The sequence below is a fragment of the Marmota flaviventris genome, chromosome 5, assembly GCF_047511675.1.
Source record: "Marmota flaviventris isolate mMarFla1 chromosome 5, mMarFla1.hap1, whole genome shotgun sequence".
Taxonomy (NCBI): Eukaryota; Metazoa; Chordata; class Mammalia; order Rodentia; family Sciuridae; genus Marmota; species Marmota flaviventris.
Genome location: NC_092502.1, coordinates 150306772 through 150328983, shown reverse-complemented (window position 1 = coordinate 150328983; position 22212 = coordinate 150306772). Strand labels below are relative to the sequence as shown.

The 22212-nt window shown below is 34.2% G+C and overlaps 1 protein-coding gene across 2 annotated transcripts in view; it reads left to right on the top strand.

Annotated features, from left to right (window-relative positions):
- C6 (complement C6) overlaps positions 1 to 22212 on the top strand; it is a 76021-nt gene that overhangs the window by 23132 nt on the left and 30677 nt on the right. The window contains exons 5-8 of one of the 2 annotated variants that reach the window (XM_027936268.3): positions 2868 to 3009; positions 9742 to 9880; positions 12440 to 12640; positions 17366 to 17606. In XM_027936268.3, coding sequence (XP_027792069.2) covers positions 2868 to 3009; positions 9742 to 9880; positions 12440 to 12640; positions 17366 to 17606 — 723 coding nt within the window. The remainder of the gene's footprint in view (positions 1 to 2867; positions 3010 to 9741; positions 9881 to 12439; positions 12641 to 17365; positions 17607 to 22212) is intronic. The other variant, XM_071611890.1, reaches the window with a different exon arrangement.

Genomic DNA, 22212 nt, shown 5'->3' with positions numbered 1-22212 from the left:
TCAAATGAATAGATTTGCTTGTATTCTCCTGTATCCTATGCCCTAAGTACAAAGCTAGGCTAATAACAAACATAACCTGCATGAGTATCCTGACTTCTTCTTAATAAAATATCATACTTTTATAAGGTGAAACTATACCAAAAATTAGATTCTTCTTAAATTTGTAAGTGCCAGGATCAAAAAATTTTAAATGCAATGTAGATTCATTTTTCAAATGGAATCATCTCTGTTTCAAATTAAATCATCCATTCTGTTCTTTCCTTTAAAGCAAATTAAAGATACATTGTTGTGTGTGTGTGTGTGTGTGTGTGTGTGTGTGCTTTTTAGACGCCTCTTCCAGGTTATAGCTTGAGATTGACAGAAATTCAGTTTCATCTACATTTTCATTTTTGTATGATTGTGCTTCTTGCAGGTATAATTATAATAATGGTCTGGACACAATGCAAGATCTTGAATAATCAAAGGAAGATAATTATTTTCATTACACCCTACTTTTTATGTGAAGATTATTAAATAAAAGACTTGAAACTAAGTGTTTTTTGAGGAACCCCAGCTATCCCATTCCTTGGTATTTATAAAAAAAAAAAACCTAAACCCAGAATACTATAGTGATATAGGCTATAGGCATACCAATGTTTATAGCAGCTCAGATCACAATAGCCCAGTCATGGAACCAGCCCACGTGCCCATCAACAGATAAATGGATAAAGAAAATAAGAAAATGTGGTATATATTCAAAATGCAGTTTTATTCATCCATAAAGAATGAAATTGTGGCATTTTCTTGTAAATGGATGAAACTGGAGAATATCATGCTAAGTAAAATAAGGCAGGCCCAAAAGGTAAGGGTCCAGATATTTTCTCTCCTGTGTAGAAGCTAGACCAAAATGAGGGGGAAAAGATGCTCAAGGAATCCCATTAAAATAGAAGGAAGATCAAAGGAGTCGAGGAAGTGGGTTAAGGGGGAGGAAGAAACAGTGGGAAAAGAGAGACTCTGCAGAACAAAACTGGCCAAATTGTACTCTGTACATATATTAATATAACAGTAAATTCCACCTTTATGTATATCTGTAAATCACCAATTAAAAATAAATAAATACATAATAAATAAATGGGAGAACAGCGGAGTAGAGGATGAGGAATAGGAAGTTGGAAAAGGGGAGGGGAAAAAGGAGGCACTGGGAACTGAAATGCAGCAACATTTCATGCATATATTATTATATCAAAATGAACCCACTATTATGTGTAGCTATAATGTACAACTAAAAATGTTTTTTAAAGAGACAGGAACACATCCCAATTCATACTACTATGCCAAGCAGAAGTGTCATAAGAAAATTATAAAACAATATCCCTCTTGATTGTGGATAAAAAAAATCTTCAGAAAACTGGCTCTAACAACATATAAATCAATTAGACCTCAATATATCATGCTAGTAAAATAAGGAAAAATATTTCAAAAATTTGATTGAACAGAATACCCAATTTCCCTAACCATTTTAGTCAAAAGAGTAATGCATAGCTATAGTGAGATTCCAATCACCATTTAAACTAGTCAACCAGATAATCATGAGTAAGGCATTTAATTTTTGCCAGTGATACCAGTAACAATGGTACACAAAGCAAGAGACTAAAGGATAGGAAAGGGGTTTATCCATCATTGTAGCCAAGGCATTTTAATTTGCACAATATGCAGTTACTCACTGATTTCAAGGATCTTTATGAAAGTCAGCAAGACAAAAAGGGAAGGGAATTATCTGAGTTCATGGAGTTTGTATTATTTGTCAAACTCACTCAGATAACTTGCTGCCTCAGCACTTACTTTGTTACCATGGCACTTAAATTGTCCAAAAATATAATTTCAGATGATAAGTTACATGTATAAAAACAATTATATACAGTAATTATATCTAGGAAAATATACAGCAAGTCTATTTTATCAAATAAATAACAATTTACAGTGAAATAGTGACTTATTTAAAACACACAGATCCCAAGTGTGCAGTTTGATTTTAACAAATGTGCACACATTTGTTTACGACCATATAAACAACCCCCAGTGAAGATTTTGAAAGTTTCCATATGCTCACAAAGTTCCCCTCTTCCTTCTAGTCAATGCCCCACCTTATTCTTGTTCTTGAAAATCATACGGGAATTATACAGCTTGACTCTTATGTGTGCCTTCTTTTGCTCAACATAAATCTTTAGAGATTCAGCCATGTTATTCTTGGTACCAGTAGAGTGAATGAGTGAGTGCATGTGTGTGTGTAAAATAATATTTTTTTCAATAAAAAGAAAGACTCAAGCCAGATGTGGTGGTGCACACCTGTAATCTCAGCAACTTGGGAGACTGAGGCAGAAGAATAGCAAGTTCAAGGTCAGCCTCAGAAGATTAGCAAGGCACTAAGTAACTTGGTGAAACCCTGTCTCAAAATTAATAAAAAGGGCTGAGGATGTGGCTTAATGGTAAAATACCCCTGGATACTAAAAGAAAAGAAACAAAAAACCAGGGGCCCAGCTTTACCATCTGAATGAAAAGAAAATTCTGAACCTACGGGAAATTCTATTTCTATAGAGCATGATCTCTACAGCAGGTTCACCATGATGAGACTGCAGAATTACTTTTCTTTTTAAAAATAATGAGAACTGTTGGCAACTAAATCATTCTATGGAGACTCGTATAGACTCAAAATCTAAGGGAAAATATCAGTATATCACTCCCTTTCCATACGTACTAAACTGTTATGAAAAGTAATAAAAACTTCTGTCACCCTTCCCTTGAAATGTAAAATGTTTGTGTCTCAACTTAATACACACTTTCTTAAATGTGAACGTGTTACAACACTGTTGTGTGCTTTCCTTGACCAGGGCGATGTATTGCCAGCAAGTTAGAATGCAATGGAGAAAATGACTGTGGAGATAATTCAGATGAAAGGGACTGTGGAATAACAAAGGCGGTATGCCCACGGAAGTATAATCCCATCCCCAGTGTAGAGTTGATGGGCGCTGGGTATGTAACATTTTTTTATCATTTGGGGGAAAGGTATCTCAGAACAAGTGAGCTACAGGCAGCAGTGCAACAGTGAGCCACATCATTAGCCATCTTCCTCATTAACTTCTTACAACTTCCACCAGCCCCGTCTGATACTGTGTTATCTATCATGTTCAGGCAGCATGTGGTCCCAATCCTTACTGCTAGGGTATAAAATAATTTGGAAATGTTATGGGTTCTTTTTCTTGTTCTAATTCACACACATGTCTCTGAAAGCCCTGTTATGGATCAGGTAGATTAGCTGGAGACAAGCCAGTCTAGGAGTCACCAGCATGGAATCTTCAGACTAGGTCTTGAATAGATAAGTAACCACTTAAAAATACTAGGAGTAAATTGAGAAGGAGGGTATCAGAAAAGTCTGAATGAAAAGAAAATTCTGAACCTATTGGAAATTCTATTTCTATGGAACATGATCTCTACAGCAGGTTCACCATGATGAGATTGCAGAATTATGAGTGAGTATGTTGAGGTCACTCACTCATAATTAGGAGAGAAGTATAGTCAGTCCTTTGGTATAAGAAGCAAGCCCAAGAGTCAATAATAGGAGACAAAGGCAGAAAGAAAGGAGTTGGGGAAACATAGAAAATATGAAAGAAAAAAAAGTAAAAGTAAAATTTTTATGAATATGACTAGGGATACGTAGATAGGCCAATATAGTCTAAAGACAGAAGTTGAGACCATATGGTAATGTTTCAAATCTACCAAGTAGTAAATGGTGAAAACAGGATTCAAATCCAGACTTCAAAATTCAGGTTATTATTTCTTTCATTTCATGCTGATTCAGGAAAAAATCTGCTTAAAGACAGAAAAATACTGGGAAAATCCTCAAGAGACCACACAGCCCTGTGTTTGAATAGAGCCCAGAAATTCTAATTTTCCTGTTTCAGGAATATTCAGTCATGAAGGGCATTGGGAGTTTAGCAAGAATTTCCAAATTCATTAGGCTGAGCCAGTACTTTGGGATAGTTTAGGAGATAATAGAGAAATCAGGGGAAACAGAAGAGTTGAGCCTTCGTTTGAATCATTAAAAAAAAAAAAAAAAAAATCAGTAAGGCCAGTCTCCAGTGCCCTCCATTCCCCCTTTCCATTTGGGCTGAGGGCGGGCAGGCTGCTATCAGCATCTATTGCTTCATACTGGACTTTAAAAATTTAAGTCTTCACTTATGTTGCCAGAGTTGCATAATATGAAATCTTGAGACCTGAAGAACAAACAGCCACAATTGTAAATACAACCTCATTTGATTTAGAATAAAAGCCGGAAGCCATTGACCAAACTCAGAGGCACCAGTAAAGGAAAGATATTAGTATGGAAGTAAGAGGAGCTGGGTTGTAGGCCTGGTGCTCCAGTAACTCACTACATTACAGCCAAGTTACTTAACATCTCTGGGCCTCAGTTTTCTCATCTGTATTTTGGAAGGTTACAAACTGATTTGAGTTTCTATTCTAAGAGTTTCTAATTACTGCTGAATTCACTGAGAGCACTTCAACATACCTTTTTTTTTTTTTAATCAATGTGTAGAAATGATTTCCTTCTTTTCCTTTCTCTGGAAGAAATCCTCAGCCAAAAACTCCTACTAATAATCACATTTTCTAATATTCTTACTGGTGAAAGGAGACATTACAAACTTACCTCTTGTTCTGTGGGTCTAGACTCTGCAGTTACAGATGGGAAGGACCACATGCTATGTGTACTTTGGCAGGAGGACTGTGTGGCCTTCTGCCAACCTGAGAAGTTGTCCCAAGGATTCTCAGAAATGAGCAAAAACTGCTGGCTCAGGGACAGCCAGTCCTCTCCTTGCTCTGCAGGGACTGAGAATTAAGAGTTGCTTAACTGTAATTTCTTTCTCATCTGCTGGCCTTAGAATCTTTGCCTCCTCTCCTGCCCTGCCCCCGCACATTTCAATCCACAAAAGATATCCTAAGGTGGCTGTTCCTTTTATACAATGACATCACTCCAAGAAAAATTTTAACAAAATATACCAAAATCCCTACATTGCCAACATTAGTCACCAGGTCCTACATCTGAATTAAGAATCTGGCAATAATAGTATGCTGTTTGTTTTTTTATCAGGCTCATTCAAGGTGCAAATATAAATGTACACATATTCGTGTGTATGTGTATGTGTAAATATGCATGTTTATATATGTATAATTTTTAGTTTATATATTTTTAATTAGTAGTAGAACCCTTGCCTAACATTTGTAAGGCCCTGAATTCAATCCCCAGCTCAGACAAAAATAAAAACTAAAAAAGTTACAAAGTAAACAGGCAAAGAAAATTAAAGCACTTGAGAAAGAAAAGGTATTACATATCACTATGTATTTGAAACATGAAAATATTTAAAGTCAACATAAACATCTCAGAGGGGAGGGCAAGAGTGAAGCTAAAAACTGTTCCATAGTTAGCTCCCCAAAGATTCCGTGGGCAGGCCCTGATGGAGCCTCCTTCATCAGAATCCTATCTCCAGACTCTCTGCAGGTGGCTGCTAGCTTCATAGATTCCCCCCAACCTGGGAGCCACTTTCCTCAAATAACAAACAGAAGTGCATAGTATGAGGTCTTATAAGACCAAGAGTTCTTTTTTCCACATCAATTCCTCTTAACTTAGAAAATGCAAAAAATGAGTCTCAAGCACACTTGTGTCTGTCATGTGAATTTAAGCAGTTTGGAAAGTTCTTCCCAGATCAACTTCTCATACTTTCTCCTTCAAATACCCAGTGATAGAAATTCAAATATGAATGGAAGCACATCTCATGTTGTGCTTGCAGTTCCTGAATTGTGAGGTGCATCTTGAAGAACACAAAAGAATTGTTCCTTTTTTTAAAAAAAAATTAATTTATAATGCACATATTATACAATTCAGCCACTTAAAGTATAAAATTCAATAGTGCTTAGTGTAATCAAAGACATATGTAACTATCACAATATTATTTTAGAATATTTTCATACCTGTATTCGTCCACACACACGTGCCCCTAAAAAAAACCCTCTGCACCTGTTTTCCAAAATGGTTGCATCATTTTACATTCACACTAGTTATGCTTGATTGAAATCTATTTCTCCAAATCTCCACCACAGTTTGTTTTCATCCATCTTTTTGATTACAGCCATGTAATCAAAATGCTGTGAAATGCTACCTCACATTGTGGTTTTGATTTGTATTTCTTGAATAACTAATAACATTGAGCATCTTTTCATGTACTCTTTGGCAATTTACATGTCTTCTTTAAAGAAATATTCAGTTTTCTGATCCCTTACCCAATTTTTAACTGAATAATTTGATTTTTTTATTATTGGTTTCTAAGAGATTTTATCTATTTTGAATACAAGATACTCAGCAGACATATGATTTACAAATACTTTCTCCCACTGTGAGTTGTCTTTTCACTTTCTTAAAGGTGTCTTTGGAGCACAAAAACGTTCAATTCTGATAAAGTTCAATATATTAATTTCTTCTTTTGTAGTATGTGCATTTGGTGTCATATCTGAGAAGGCCTTCTTCAATCTAAATTCACAAAGATTTAATCCTATGTTTACTTCTAAGAATTCTGTAGCTTTAACTCTAAAATTTAAGTTTCTGGTCTAGTTTGAATGAATTTTCCATATCATATGAGAAAGGGTTCCAACTTCATTTATTACTTGATATGACTTTCAAGCTGTCCCACCACTCTTTGTTAAAAATCAGTTTCACCTCATCAAGTTTTCTTGGCACTCTTGTTGAAAATCAACTGACTAAACATGTGGATTTATTTCTGGACTCTTAATTCTTCCCCATTGATTAATATGTCTGTCTTTACGCTAGTACCACACTCTCATGATTACTCTGGCTTTAAAGCAATCTTTCTACCAGGAAATGTGTTTCCTCAAAATTTGTCCTTCTTTCTCAAGATTGTTTTGGCTTTCCTGGATCTCCTATATTTTCAGTTGAATTTTAAGATTAGCTTATCAATTTTTAGAAAATAAAGGCAATTTGGATTTTGATAGGTAATATTTTGAATCTGTAAGTCAATATGGGAAGAACCTCCATTTTAACTAAAATCGTTTATCCCATGAATATGCAATGTCTTTCTATTTATTGGAATCCTATTTAGTATCTTTCAACAGTTTTTCATACTTTTAAGTACATAGATTTTAGGTTACATTTTAAAAATACATCCCTAGGATTTTATTTCTTTTAGATACTATTATAAATAGATTTTTTTTCTTAATTTTATTATTGGCATGTTCATCACTATTATATAGAAATATATTTGATTTTTTTAATATTCAATATTTTGAATAGTAATTCTGCTTATTTATGATGTTTATTGTGGAATTTCAGTACACACATACACTGTGTATTAATCAGATCTGGGTAATTGGCCTGTCTATCATCTCAGACATATAACATTTTTTTAGGCTTGGAACACTCAAAATCTTCTCTACTATTTTGAAATATTCAATTAGTTGTTGCGAACCATAGTTACCATATTGTGTTATAGAACATTAAAAGCTATTTCTTCTATACCACCATACTCCTGGACTCATTAACCATCCTTTCTCCATCCCTCTGTCCTCCTAGGCTCTGGTGACAGCTATTCTAGTTTCTCCTTCTTTGACATCAACTTTAGCAATCCCCGTACAAATTAGAACACGTGGCATTTGCCTTTCTGTGCCTGCTTATTTTGCTTAACATAATAGCCTCCAGTTTCACCCATGTTTCTGCAAATGACAGAATTTTACTCTTGTGGCTGAATAATATTCCCTTGTGCAAATGTACCATATTTTCTTTGTTCATTCATCGGTCAGTAGACACATGAGTTGATTCTATATATTTGCTATTATGAATGGGACTCCAATAAACATGTGACTGCAGTATTTCTTTGACACACTATTTCAATTCCTTTAAATATATGCTCCACAATGAGATTGATTTATGATGTGATAGTTCTATTTCTAGTTTTTTCAGGAACCTCCATATTGTTTTTCATAGTGGTTGTGCTAATGTACATTCCCATGAACAACATATATGAGTTCTCCTTTCTCTATAGCCTTGCCAGCATTTGTTATTTTTGTCTTTTTTTATAATCGCCATTAGAACTAGATTAAAATGATATCTCATTGTAGTTTTTATTTTAAGAACTTTAAATTCTTTGTGTGTGTGTGTGTGTTTACATCAATGTGATTATATTAGTTGAGAATTCACAAGCACTTTTATCAGCCAATTATTTATTTATTTATTTATTTTTATATTTATTTTTTTTTAGTTTTTGGGTGGATACAATATCTTTATTTGTTTTATGTGGTGCTGAGGATCGAACCCAATGCTTCATGAATGCTAGGCAAGCGCTCTACCACTGAGCCACAACCCCAGCCCCAATAATTTATTTTTAACATTATTTTACAACTTCAAAAATTATCCCTGCATTTCTTGGGTAGAATGGTGCTATTAGTTGATTAGAATAAGTGTCTAAATAATTGATTGAATTTTTTACTTTGAATCCAAATGTGTAATAGAAGATCACAAAAGTCTCACCTAGTGACCTAACTTCTTGATGTCTTCCCAACCAGGTGAGTCTGTCTTTTCTCACCTCTGTAAGGTAGTTATGGAAGATAATATTGCAGCCTCTGAGAGGGGTGAAATCTGTTAGTTTCATTTTGCCTTTTGAGTTACTACTATAGATGTACAAAATAAATAGACATGTAGGTGGTAGATGACCTTCTTGAGTCCTCTCAAGTACCCCACCACCACCAGAACAGACAGGTGTACCTATGGATCAGGAAGGAGGGAGGCCGGGAGGAATATTCCTCTGCTACATGGAATTTCCCAAAAGGTATTCTCTAACTATGTTATATGCTCTGTGGAATACAAGGTTATCTCATCAAATGTATTTGAAAACAGAAAATTCATATTTTTAAAGGCTTTGGCATGACAGTTAGAAGATATATTTATCACTACATAATACAACATTACTAAACTTTTTGACAAAAACTATTTATTTACAGAATGCATATTACAATCTCTATGAAAATTAGTAGCATCTTGAAGAAGTTTTTCATCTACCAAAAAGAACTTCTTAAATGTGTGATTGAGTTAAACTTCTTAAATTTGTGCTGAGTTAATTAACCTCTTTGTGCCTCAATTCTTCATCTGTAAAATGATTGTAATAATCGTATATGTATATGTATATCATATGGTTATAATACATATTAAATGAGTTAATATTTGCAAAGCAATTACTATAAGCATTTGTTAAATAAATCTTAAATATTATAATGAGCAATTGATAATAATAATAATTTATTCTAATTTCATTACCATGTTGATATTACTAACTCATTACTACCTCTCTATAAGAATTCCTTTATTGTAGTGTACTTAAGGGAGTGGCCCCAAGTGATACTCATTATTTTATAGTCTAATTACAAAGTTTGCACTGGCTTTTTAAGGCATAAAAAAATTATGAATTCAGTTTTTATTTTATATTGAAAATCTAGAAAAAAGAGAATTTTATTTAGTCATGGGACAGAGTTTGGGCTTTTATCCCTCTTTGGATGCTTCACCATGGATTAGAAAAAAATGGATTTTTCTTCCAGTCGTTTGTCATGAGTCAAAATTGTTCAGGAAAAGAAATTTCTTTCATATATCCAAGGTAAATTTTAAAGATTGGTTTACATCTATTGAATTTTTGAAAATTACTTTGTTTCTAGGTTTCATTTTCTGGCAGGAGAGCCCAGAGGAGAAGTCCTCGATAACTCTTTCACTGGAGGAATATGTAAGACTGTCAAAAGCAGTAGAGCAAGTAATCCATACCGTGTTCCGGCCAATCTGGAAAGTGTCAACTTTAAGGTATGCTAGTCTATCATGGTGGCAGCTCCACCACCATGATTATAAACTAAAATTATAATGAAAAATTAGTGAGAAATGAACAGAATAGAAAGGTAGTGAACAATTTTAAATTGCCTATTATGTGTGTTATGGTAAATTTACAGATGAAAATAACCTAAGACATCTAAATTTAAAAAAAACTATAGAAAGAAGTGGATTAGAGGGCCAAGTCCAGGTTTCCCTGATTAAAATTCATCTTTTCTCCAATAAACATAGACCTCTAGCATATCTCACATAGATAAAAGGCTCAATTTATTCCGAATTTTCTCATATCATAGCTAGTTTTCTTCTATAACAATGACATTTAGACATAAGAAAGTGTTGGGAACCCAAGAAAAATCAGGAGTAATCCAAGTATGATAAACTAATTCTGCTTACCTTCCTTTCTATTGTATTAGTTGGTTTGGTTGTTTTTGCTTGTTTTTCAAAGTAGCAATGAGCTACTGCCTGTTGCAACTGCCTGTTCTCAGAATCTACCCCAGTGCTTCACATGTAAATGCTCCATACTTTTTATGCTAAGGTGATCAAATTACTTAACTTGTGTTAAGTGAGACAGAAAATACATGATTTTAATTGTGAAATCCATGCATATAAATGTGACATAGTGGAGAAAGTTTCAAAAGATCCAATTATAGTTTTTGACAGTATGCGTTCACCAAGCAGTCATTCAACCCTTCCTTTAAAGAGACCTTCTTATACATGTAAATATAGGCATTTTAAAATTTGATACACTCAATTTAAAATCATCTAATATACATAAATGAATTTTGGGAAGGTGTGGGGCTCTACTGTCATATTTAAATACCTCTGGGAAGACGAATGATACTACTATTAAGATGCATTATATTCAACAGGATTTGCAGACAGAGATAAAAAGTAAACATTTATATATAATGTTATTCTACTGGAAGAATCTTTCTAGTTCCTAAACAACCAGCTCATAAGCTCACTTTCAAAATACAACATTTTTTTTAATGCACCTACCTGCTATTTCTTGCACCTCCTTTCAAAAGTGGCCCTGGATTTCTCTATTCCCTTTACAAAGTAGCATACCCATCATCTACACTGTCTGTTCCTTCTTCTCTTCCCCACATCTGTTTGATCAATGACTTCTGTTAATTTTCCTCCTCAATATCTTTGCAACACAATCTTTGTAAAAGATGGGCACTCTGAATATTTCACTCATTTACTTCATATTTATTAAGAACTCATAATATTATAATATACAAATTCTTGCCTTTAGAATAAAATCCAAATACTTTTGGAGGGCATACAAAATTTGGCTCCAATGTCCCAGTCTAATTTTTCACTACTGCTCATGTGTAGACCCTCCTGCCCCACCATAATACATACAGTCAGATTTTCTCTGAGCTTTTGTTCAAGATGCCCAGTGCTCCCTGTTGACACACTAACATCTTTTTCTTTGGTGTGTCATATATTTTCTTCTTGAGAGCAACTTGTAAAACCAAATATTTGTAATCTGAGTTTTTTAAAGAGATATTAAGAAAATGTAAGCAATGACATATTTAAATAAAATAATTTCATTTCTATGTTATTAACTAAGAGCTTTACTTTGTGAACACTTTAAATGTGAATTAGCATACACTACAATATCTGAAAGTCACACTGAACTCTTGACTATATTTTACTGGTAACTATACTCTTTTGCAGCTGTGTTATTTTGTCTTAACTAATTTTGCAAGTTATTTAATGGTGACAAGTGGTTTATCTCTCAGTGCCTCTTACTTAATATTAAATATTTCAAAACAAGATTTTTCCATTGCAAATCAGACAAGTATATTTAACATTAAGAAGTACTCTTCAATTTTGAAATTTTAGAAATTCATCTATTATCTCTTCATACCTGCATAATCATAATAGTTTTACTTCTTCTTGAGAAATTCACTTTTCTACCCTTAGCTCAAGTGGGTCCCACCAGGTATTTTTTTCCTCTTACTCCTACTTCAAACCAAGTAATACTATTAATCACCCACCGGGCAGAACCAATTGATCAACAGTCTTCCATTTCAGAAACATGGCCAGTAGAGTACTGAAGTTCAAGATCTCAATAAAGCAAAGAGCACACAGGTAGAATGAAAGCAGGATCAGACAGAATCTCTCCCCACTTTTGCTAGTTATTATTTTTCTGAAAGGTACCTTAAGTTACACTGAACACTGAATCAAAGGCACAGACTAAAACTAGCCTTCATTGTTTATCATGAAGTCCCAGTTTAGGCACCATTTCAGGAAATATTGCTCCTCTAGATCTTATATTTATCTGTGGAATCTGATTGGCAGCACAACACATACCACATTGCATTAAGTGTTTGTGGTTATCACTCTCCCTAACTAAATGATTACTCCCTGAATGTAAGCACTAACATTATTCCTTGTCCTCTATGAGTCTTCAACGAATGCACGTTGAATGCACAAATGAATGAGTGATCATTGCATTTGATATTCACAAGCAGCTTTAACATTTCCCATGTTATACTTTACTTCATATGGATCATTTCTCAGGTACAAACTGAAGAAGATGACCTGAAGACAGATTTCTACAGGGATTTAATTGATTTTGAAAAAAATGAAAAACAACAAGCCTTATCATCAGGGGCAAAGGAGAATTCTTTTTATGTACCAATTTTTTATTCCTCACAAAAAAGTAAAAATGTCCAACATAACTCAGGCTTCAAACAAGCCATTCAGGCCTCCAAAGCAAAGGTAATACAAATCTTTTCTTATCTGTTCATTCTTTCTTGAAAAATTAACACCAATGAAAGTAATCAGGTGCAAAAAGGGGAGAGTTTATATATCCTAACAGTTGAATTTCTAACACACACCTCAATAGATGTCCTTTTTGTTTTGCTTTGTAAATACCACTTTAAAAGTTACAGAAGATATATCTATCTGTGATAGATAGATGATAGATAGATAGATAGATGCTTCCTTTTAACATTTGATTGTGTTTTTGTTTTCTATTTTCTTCATTATGTCATTATAGATGTGTTTCTTATAAATCACATGTAAGAAAACTTTGTCTTTTTGTGGAACATAAAAATCTCAAGCCTTTATTAGGGAAATTCAGCCAAGGTACATTAGTGTACTCGCTGAAACATTTGATCATACTCTTTCCATTTTTAATTTTTTTTCATCTCACTGTGTTTGAACACAGTGTATATATTTTAGTTTTCTTACTTTTTCTGTTTTTTCAAATTTTTATCTATTCCCATTTGTCCTGTTGGTCATTTTAGAACTTCTACTGTACTTTTAAGTTCTGGGGTACTGACCCCACCCTTTTTTTAAGTATGTTTTTACTATATTATTTGCTTATATTTTTATGCAGTGCCTAGGACCTAACCCAGCACCTAGCATATGCTAGGCAAGGGCTCTACTGCTAAGCTACAACCCCAGCCCCCTAACTCTTTTCTTGAGGGTACATTTGCTTTCTTATTCATAGGCTTCCAATACCATAGCTTTATTGAAGTAGTTAAAAACCTTCACATTCTAAGCTGTTCCTAGAGATTGTTTTGTATTTTTTTAAATATTATGTGTATTAGTTTGTGTTTAATTCTGGTTCGTTTATAAAGATTTCTCATATAATGCAGTGTGCCTAACAATAATCTATATTTTATATTTGTGTAATATATAATATATGTATCTATGTATGTGCCACCATTTCCTTTACTCTCATCTTCTCTTTCCTGAGATCTCTATTCTCATTCAGTTGCCATTTTTTTAGTGTTTTCCTCAAATAGGATACACGTGAGGTTTATTTCCTAAGTCCTTATATATCTAAAATTATTTGCCTTTTCCCTGAGCAATGAAGATACAGAATATACTGGTTGTATCATAGTCCTCTTCTCTTGACAGTAGATGATATTCCATGGTCTTCTGATTTCCATTGTTGTATAGGAAAATAATATGAAAAGCTGATTTTTTTGTTGTTATTTTCACTGTCTGGAAATTTATGAGAATTTATTTTTTACACTTAGAATTTAGGGTATGTCTACGTATTAGATTTTTCCTATTTTCCTTGCCAAAAGCTTTTTACAAAATACTTTCAATGTATAAGGAAATCTTTGTTAATCTTACTTCATCTATTTCACTTTCTCCATTATGGCATGTGAAATCTCTTAAGTATATCCTGCAACTCTTAAATTTTATAGGAAACAGGTTTCTGTTAGGAATTTTTATACATTTGCAAAGGTCTTTTAAAATAGTGTCATTCTCCACTACAACCACCATTCTGAGTAGCATTTGTTTTTTCCCAAGAGATGAATTAGGAGAATGAGCTTTGAATTTTAGAACCTGGTAGTGAGGAGGGAAAAGGACAGGTACTAACACTGGAGCCAATAAGACCAGCAACTGGAGGGACCATTATATGGCTCCTGCTACCTTTACCATAGAGTCCCTCATACTTTATCATTGACACATTTATCTACTTATATCAAAATGGGACCTTATATCACCTCACAGATAATTTTCCTAAGCATTCCATTTATCTTCAAAGAAACCCTAAGAGGTAATCAGAATAGATATCATATTACATTTTGGTAGAAGAATAAGTTGAAGTATATGTATTTATTTTTAATTCAATAAACACTTATTAAATACCTACTTGTGGAAGACAGTGCACTTCAGTAAAGACGCTGTGTGCCTAGGGGTATAGCTCAGTGGTAGAATGTATGTTTAACATGTGTCACGCCCTGGGTTCAATCCCTAGAAAAAGCACCACCCCCAAAAAGAAGCTAACTGACTTTCAGTGATCTTGGCAGTCAGTAAATGTCAGAGTTGGGAACTGAACTCAGTTATTCTGACTTTTATCCATTGTTCTTATACATTACATTACATTTCAATATATTTGATAATCATTCATTTATTTATTCTTAATTTTAACAAACTGTGGAAAGAATACAGCCCTGGTGATAGGCATGTAGAAAATGAGAATAAAATAGATTCCATTAATAACATATTGTTCCTTTAGTTTCAAATGGACTATGGTTATATACTTCCTCCAAATTTAGCTAAACTTATTAGTAAGACAAGTGAGTGCCAGTATCACCAGGAAGTGGAAATACACATCTCTATGAGCTTCTTTTAATCTACTGATTTGGAATATCTGAGGCTGCACATGTCTGGTCCTTTGTCTTTTCTTTTTTTAAATCTCTGATACAGCATTCAGGACTCAAAGTAACTACCTACAAGTAGATCCAAAAATGGGAGGGAAATGGAGATGCAAAAGGGACACAGATGTAGGTATCAGTCCTGACATTAAGACATGTTCACTGAGTTGGTTTATAAATGTTTTAAACATTCTAAAGAACAGGTGTAAAACCCTCATTTGTATATAAACAGGCATTTTTTGATCCCTAAGAATTTTCTCCCAAGCAGAAACATGCAGGGTCATTTGCAGTATCAAGTCAGAACATATGAAACTACTGTCATTCAACAATTTTGTCTTACAAAATTGTCACCCAAAATCATGACTGCTATCTTCAATTAGATCTGACTAGAATAAGGAAATCTTAGTCTAGATGAAAATGCTACTGCAACTCCTCTCCATCTTCAAGCAGTGAAATCAGCATGCCACGCACTTGAAATTTAATCCAAGCCCTTCATTTGATCTTAATGCTTTATTTTATTGGATGAAACCAATGACATTTTTGCCGGGGGGAGGTGAGCAAAGAATCTATTAAAAAAAAAATAACAATCAGCTCTGTAAGATCCAGGGCTTTTCTGATTTACAAAATTGAAACTACATAGATATGACTAAAATGCAGTAAGATCTCACGAATGATTAAATGCATGTTTTTAATAAACTGCCATAATAGTATTCTTTAGTCTAAAATAGCCAGTTCCAGCTATCCCATATTGGTGAGAAGAATAGTATGCCTGTGCTTGTGCTAAGTTTAATTTGTATTTTCTATCATTCCATTTTTTTAAAAAATGGAAATATTGAACCTCCCATAACAGGCATTTCAGATACCCAGGGAGATTATATACTTCTCTCTAAAAGCAAAAGCCCCTCTAACTGTCGAAAACTATGGTTCTATCACAAAATTCAAGTGTTAAAGTTAAAAATAGAATTAATGGGTACTTACTAAAATGTGAGCTCCACAAGGGCACAATCTTTGGTTACCTTGTGCCTTCTACATCCATAGTGTTTGATGGCTGAAAAATAAATTAATGGAAGGCAAAAAGGTAAGAATGAGAAAGGAAAAATCAAAGAGAGGAAAATGAACCCTGAGTCTTTTGATCCTTGTGATTTTCTTTCTTTTGCTTTCACAGTCATTTGGTGCCATAATTATAGTATACAGAAAGATGGCTGCTTAATAATTACCAGTTATAGTTCTTTTGTTAAAATATGGTCATTCATTCTGTTACTATTATTCAAACATTACAATGTGTTATAATTGAAAGACCAAATAAAGTATCTATTTTTTTAATAAGCTAGTATATGTGAGTATTCTCATAGGCCTCAATGGCCATTTAGGACAATATAAAGAAAAGAGATTTTATTTATTTATTTATTTATTTATTTATTTATTTATTTATTTATTATTGGGGATTGAACCCAGGAGCGCTTAACCACTGAGCCACATCTCCAATTCTTTTTATTTATTTTGAGACAAGGTGAGGCTAAGTTGCTTTGGGAACTTGCTACATTGCTGAGGCTGGTTTCTAAATTGTAATCCTCCTGGAGTCCTCAGGAGTCAGGAGTCCCTAGGATTACAAGCATGCCCCACCGTACCTGGCAAGAAATGAGATTTTAAGTGTTATAACAACCATCTAATCCTAATTAACCTAACAAAAAAAGAAATGATGAAACAAACAAAAATCCACATCTATTTTTGCCTATGGGTGGAGGATACAGAATATAAAAAAAAAAATTTGTTTCAAATTCACCCCTAAATCATTTGGAATCACAGCATTTTATCATTGAAAGGAAGTGTAAAGTATTCCTTGGGGCACTGCCCTCATCTTGTCACTGGACAACAAAAGTTTAGAAAATTTAAATGCTTTTTCCAGTTAGTGATGAAGCTACACAGTTGCCAAACTCCACTTGAATCTTTACACAATCATTTTTCAATTGTTTGCATTAGTAAGGCATTCTAAATAAAAACTCAGTGGGGATGCAGCCATGGTGGGCAATCAAGAGAGAAAGATTGATCATTTCTTTTTTGGTACAGAACATAGGCCTCAGTCACACAGTTCCCATTATTGAGATAATCTCATCTGTTTAGTGCTCTGAACATCTCAGGAAAAGGTACTGGAACATAAAATGAAAATTATAATTGTGTATGAGAGAATATGCAATAGAGTTAAAATTGTTTTCATATTGTGGTAGGAAACAAGCTTAATGATAAATTAATGGCACCTAAAAGCTTTAATTACCTTTGATCTTCCTTTTATTTTTATTTCTTAACTTTTTTTAATTTCATTTAGGATTCTAGTTTTGTTAGGATCCATAAAGTGATAAAGGTCTTAAACTTCACAATGAAAGCAGAGGATCTGCAGCTTTCTGACGTCTTTTTGAAAGCCCTTAACCATCTGCCTTTAGAATACAACTCTGCTCTATACAGCCAGATATTTGAGAACTTTGGGACACACTACTTCTCCTCCGGCTCCCTGGGAGGTGTGTATGACCTCCTCTACCAGTTTAGCCGTGAAGAGCTGAAGAACTCAGGTATGTTTCCCTCAGCCGCCCCCTCCCCTTTTTAAAGTGGTAGGATGGCATGCAATTCATTTTTTTCTCCTACTCTGCTGTTTGAATAATTCTTCTTTGACTTTATTTAGACCTGCTTTATTTCCAGAATGATATGAAGAACAATAAAAAGTTCATACTCAGATAAATTAAAAATAGAGAATTGTACCAAAAAATAAGTATGCCTAGTCTCTGTGATTGGGCATTGTATTTGTCTCTGAATTTTCTGACATCTCAAAGCATCATAAGCTACACAGCAGAAGATAAATAAAAGGGAGAGGTTTTCCAATACCACAAGGAAAACAAAGGTTGTCCTGTAACTCCACTCTGAAGATAATTTACTTATAGCATTTTTATTGCAGATAATTATATAGAGCAACATTTATAGCAAATTCAATAGCAATCATTTATTTTTAATGATTTTAAGTAAAAGTCAAGGGCATAAAGTGGAAGAACAATAAGGAAACTGAAAAGGGACTGAGTTACTACAGGCCCGTACATACTACTAATGATAGAACATGAAACCAAATTTAAAGTTATTTTATTTGAGGAAAGGTTACAACTTCATGTCTTGAGGTTTGGAGCAGACATTTTTGTGCTTGCATATAAAATAACAACATAAACCACGCCTCTTTCTTAAATATTATCTGAAATTGTCAATATTAATTATCATTATAGTTTAAGTTCCTTTGGATTATTATTTTTTTCTAGCTCCTGTGTGAAATGACCAAGGGTCCTTGTGATGACTATCATGTTTCTCTTAAGAACAAAACTGGGGGCCTGGGATCGTGGCTCAGTGGTGGAGTGCTTGCCTAGCATGTGTGAGGCGCTAGGTTCAATTGTCATGTACCACATATAAAAATTAAAAAAAATAAATAAAGGTCCATTGACAACTAAAGAAAAAAAGGTTTTCTTAAAAAAAAAAAAAAAGAATAAAATTGGGAAACTATGATAGCCAGAACTGAACTCATCAATTCCCCTAAATAAATCAAAATTATTCATCATTAAACTTTTATCAAAAAAAAACCCAGAAATTTATTTTAAAGTACAGTAACAGGCTAGCCCTTGGGTCAATACAATTTTAGTCCCTCTGTTCTTATATCTCACTGTGGCAACTACTAATGTTTAATATGGCTTCCCTGAGTCCCTCCAAATCTTAAGGTACTTCATAATCTATTTCCTAAGAAAAATACTGGGAAAAATATCTTTCAGAAGGATTTTTAATAAGAAGGTTTTAATAAATTTTTATCTGACATGTTTACTAAAATCCAAACTATTCATGCTAAGTTTATTTAACTATTATATTATTATTATTATTATATTTTATTTAACTATTATACTGTCTGCCCCTCGAGTTCCATTTCTTTATTCATTCTGCTGTAGCCAAGCTTACATAATGAATTTGATGTCTTCAGCCATTGCTATAGTATCAATGCTAATCCTGAGCAAAAAAGTCTGGGGCAAATCCTAGCGCCTTTTAGATGCTGTGGAGCCCAGACAATAATTTCCTGTTTGATGAGTATACTCACATATTCAAAGCAAAGCCTTTAAAAGCTTAGAGATCAGGTTAGTTAAAGAACTGTGTAGATCTCTAATCAACCACCTAATGTTTCAATAGGTGAAGACTGATAGGCTAAACTTTACAGCTAAAACACTCTCACCTTCCCTCTCTTTCTCTGTAAATAGAGATTGACTATTAGACATACATGATGAAGGAAAAAGAGAGTTTGAGGTGCATTGAGTCACTGAAATTAATGCTCATACATATTTATATACCCATGTACACACCAGATATGCATAGACACATGCTATACATAAATTCACACTATATATATTACTTATAGTGTGCATATGAACAGAATATGTATGTGTGTATATTTAATATACTTTACAACATTATATTCAATATTCTTAGATTCTGAATATTCTTATGTTCAGTAAATAGACATATTATACCTATACGTACATAGATGTTTCTAAGTCACAATAATAATGTGGCTGTGCAATTTTAATTGTAGTTAAAATGAAGCACATTCAAATAGAAACAAAGTTCAATAAAATGGAATTAAACAATGGGTGGGCTTGCTTGCTTCTGCAACATATATTCTGGTCTTCTCTCTTTTCTCTCTTCCTATTTCTTCACCCTTTACCTAGACATAATATGAAACTAGAGTATAGAATTAGTTTCTGTTATACTATATTCAATGAGCATTACACTCTCTGCCTTTGAGAAAGTTACTTGAAACTTGAATGAAATAAAACAAAATTGCTTTTTGTTTTCATTCCTTGATTTATTCCTCTATTATTCAGTGTCCCATAGTCATGTTAAAACCTTGAATAAAAGTTGACATTTCTTCAGTGTGCAAGGTGAAAAGAATTTCAGAAACACAGTGAAAACATTAAGCAATTAAAGTATCATACAAAATGGTAATTTAAAACTTTTGTTGGGAAGTCATCTTCTGCTCTGAATTTGAGGTGAAAAAGTATTCACACTACTATGTATTAGGATGATATTTTGACTAACCCTATTGACTTAGAGTACCTGAGGACCTGATAGAAATACTGATCCCTGTGTTGCAGCAGAGGGACACTTAGGTGTGAAATTTGGATATTGGAAGCTCCTTGGTTAATTAATAGATAGAGGCCAGGCATCAAGGACAGGACATATGATGGGGAAGAAAAAGCTTGTGCAGAAATTTATTGATAAAGACCTAATATCTTAATGATTCTGTTTTCAATGCCATAAGAAAGACTCAGACTTTGGCTTCTTTGGGATTCACAGATAGCCCTCAGGAAATAAAATTGAGTTTATAGTTTTTGTGTGTGTGTCATAGTTAATTAACTGGACATATAAAATTTAATTTTCACTTATAAATAATAAAAACCTAAAGAAAGGAACTGTGTGTTATGAAACTAAATTCCTAGCATGTCCCAAGGATTTTGCTGATCCACTTATAAAACAGTGCTACCACCAAGAAAAGGGAACTGTATTTATTTAGCCAGCTTCAAATAGTCATCTTTTTTGCTAGCATTGAACAGGCCAGGTAAACATGGGGGCTCCAAGCTAATAATTTTTTACTCCCAACTAGTAACACATCTCTTCAAATATGTCAAACTGTCAAAAAAGAAAAGACCTGTGTAGAAAGCAGTTCTAATTCACAATACCCAGCCTTATTTCTCAGAGATCTGTGCCTTCAGGTTTGCATTTCCCATCATGCCCAACTGGTGCCTCAATCTTTAAAAGTGCTCTTCCCTGTTTATTATAACCTACAACCCTAAATATCAGTATTTGAAAAAAAATATGTTGCTTTAAGGTGCTTAAAATCTGATAGTAACAGTGATAACTCTCATGAACTTGTTTTTTGTAAGGCAACTTTCAACTAAATAAAAAAGCTGGATTCTAATTTTGATATTTCTGGCAGTGAGTCAGGAAGAGTGGAGAGCTGTTTTAAGAAAAAGACAGGCTTTAAGGTCCTGGGCAACAGTGAACAGAAACAGGGAGAAGCTAACACAACCCTATGAGGTGGGCTACAGTGTTCTCATGGATGCTTCCTATGGTCAGTGTTGCAGCAGGAGATGCAGGAACTCAATCATGGATTCCCTTCAAATTAGCCCAGATAGGTAGGAACCACTAGGTGTATAAATGTACTCAATCTGTTTCCTTGCACTGTATTCTACTCATACGTGGTATTGAGGTCACTGAGAATGACTACAGACATTGCCGTGGGAGTGATTCAGATGGCAAAATATTCAATGGATGAGGACTGGGAGTTTGGAAAAGGACAAAAGCAATGAGAATTAAAGGTACCGTATAACCCAAGCCTTAGAGCATCAAGGATTTTACAAGACTTAAAAGATTGTAAAAAGTCATCCAGTAAAAGCAACTTTAAGAAACGAGGGAGATGTCAATCCCAGAGCCCACAACTAAAGGGGTGGAAATAAGGCAGTGTCGATCTCCCGCAGAGACCACAGGGAAACAGGATGGAATACAGGCTTGAATTCAGGAGAGCCAGGGAGGAGATGAAGAGTTCAGAGTTCAGAGAGTCAGAATTTCTGAGATTAAAATAAGAAATGTTGGGAGGTAGGAAAGAGAGAAAAGCTGAGTCCTGGAGAGGACGCATAGAAGATGAAAATGAGTGTTCAGGGAAGGAGAGATGTTTGGCATTTACATTTTAGGTCATGTATAGGTGAAATACGCTTAGGTCTCATGGAATCAGCTGTGACCCAGAAAGCAGGCCTTATAGTGGGGTTCAGAACAGAGCATGTCTAAATCTCTTGATTTTCAGGGCTACTCAATGGCCATGTGCAGAAGAAAAGATAGGCTTTAAGGTCCTGGGCAACAGTGAATAGAAACAGGGAGAAGCTAACACAACCCTATGGGGTGGGCTACAGTGTTCTCATAGATGCTTCCTAGGGTCAGTGCTGCAGCAGGAGATGCAGGAACTCAAAGACATGCTTTCTGTTCAGGATCATCTCTGGTCCTATGCAAGTCTGAATCAGTATATAACACTGTCTACTGGAATTAAGGACAGAGGCTTAGAGTGTCTCGCTCCAAAAGGGACCAGAGTTTCATATTCCTCTTCTGAAT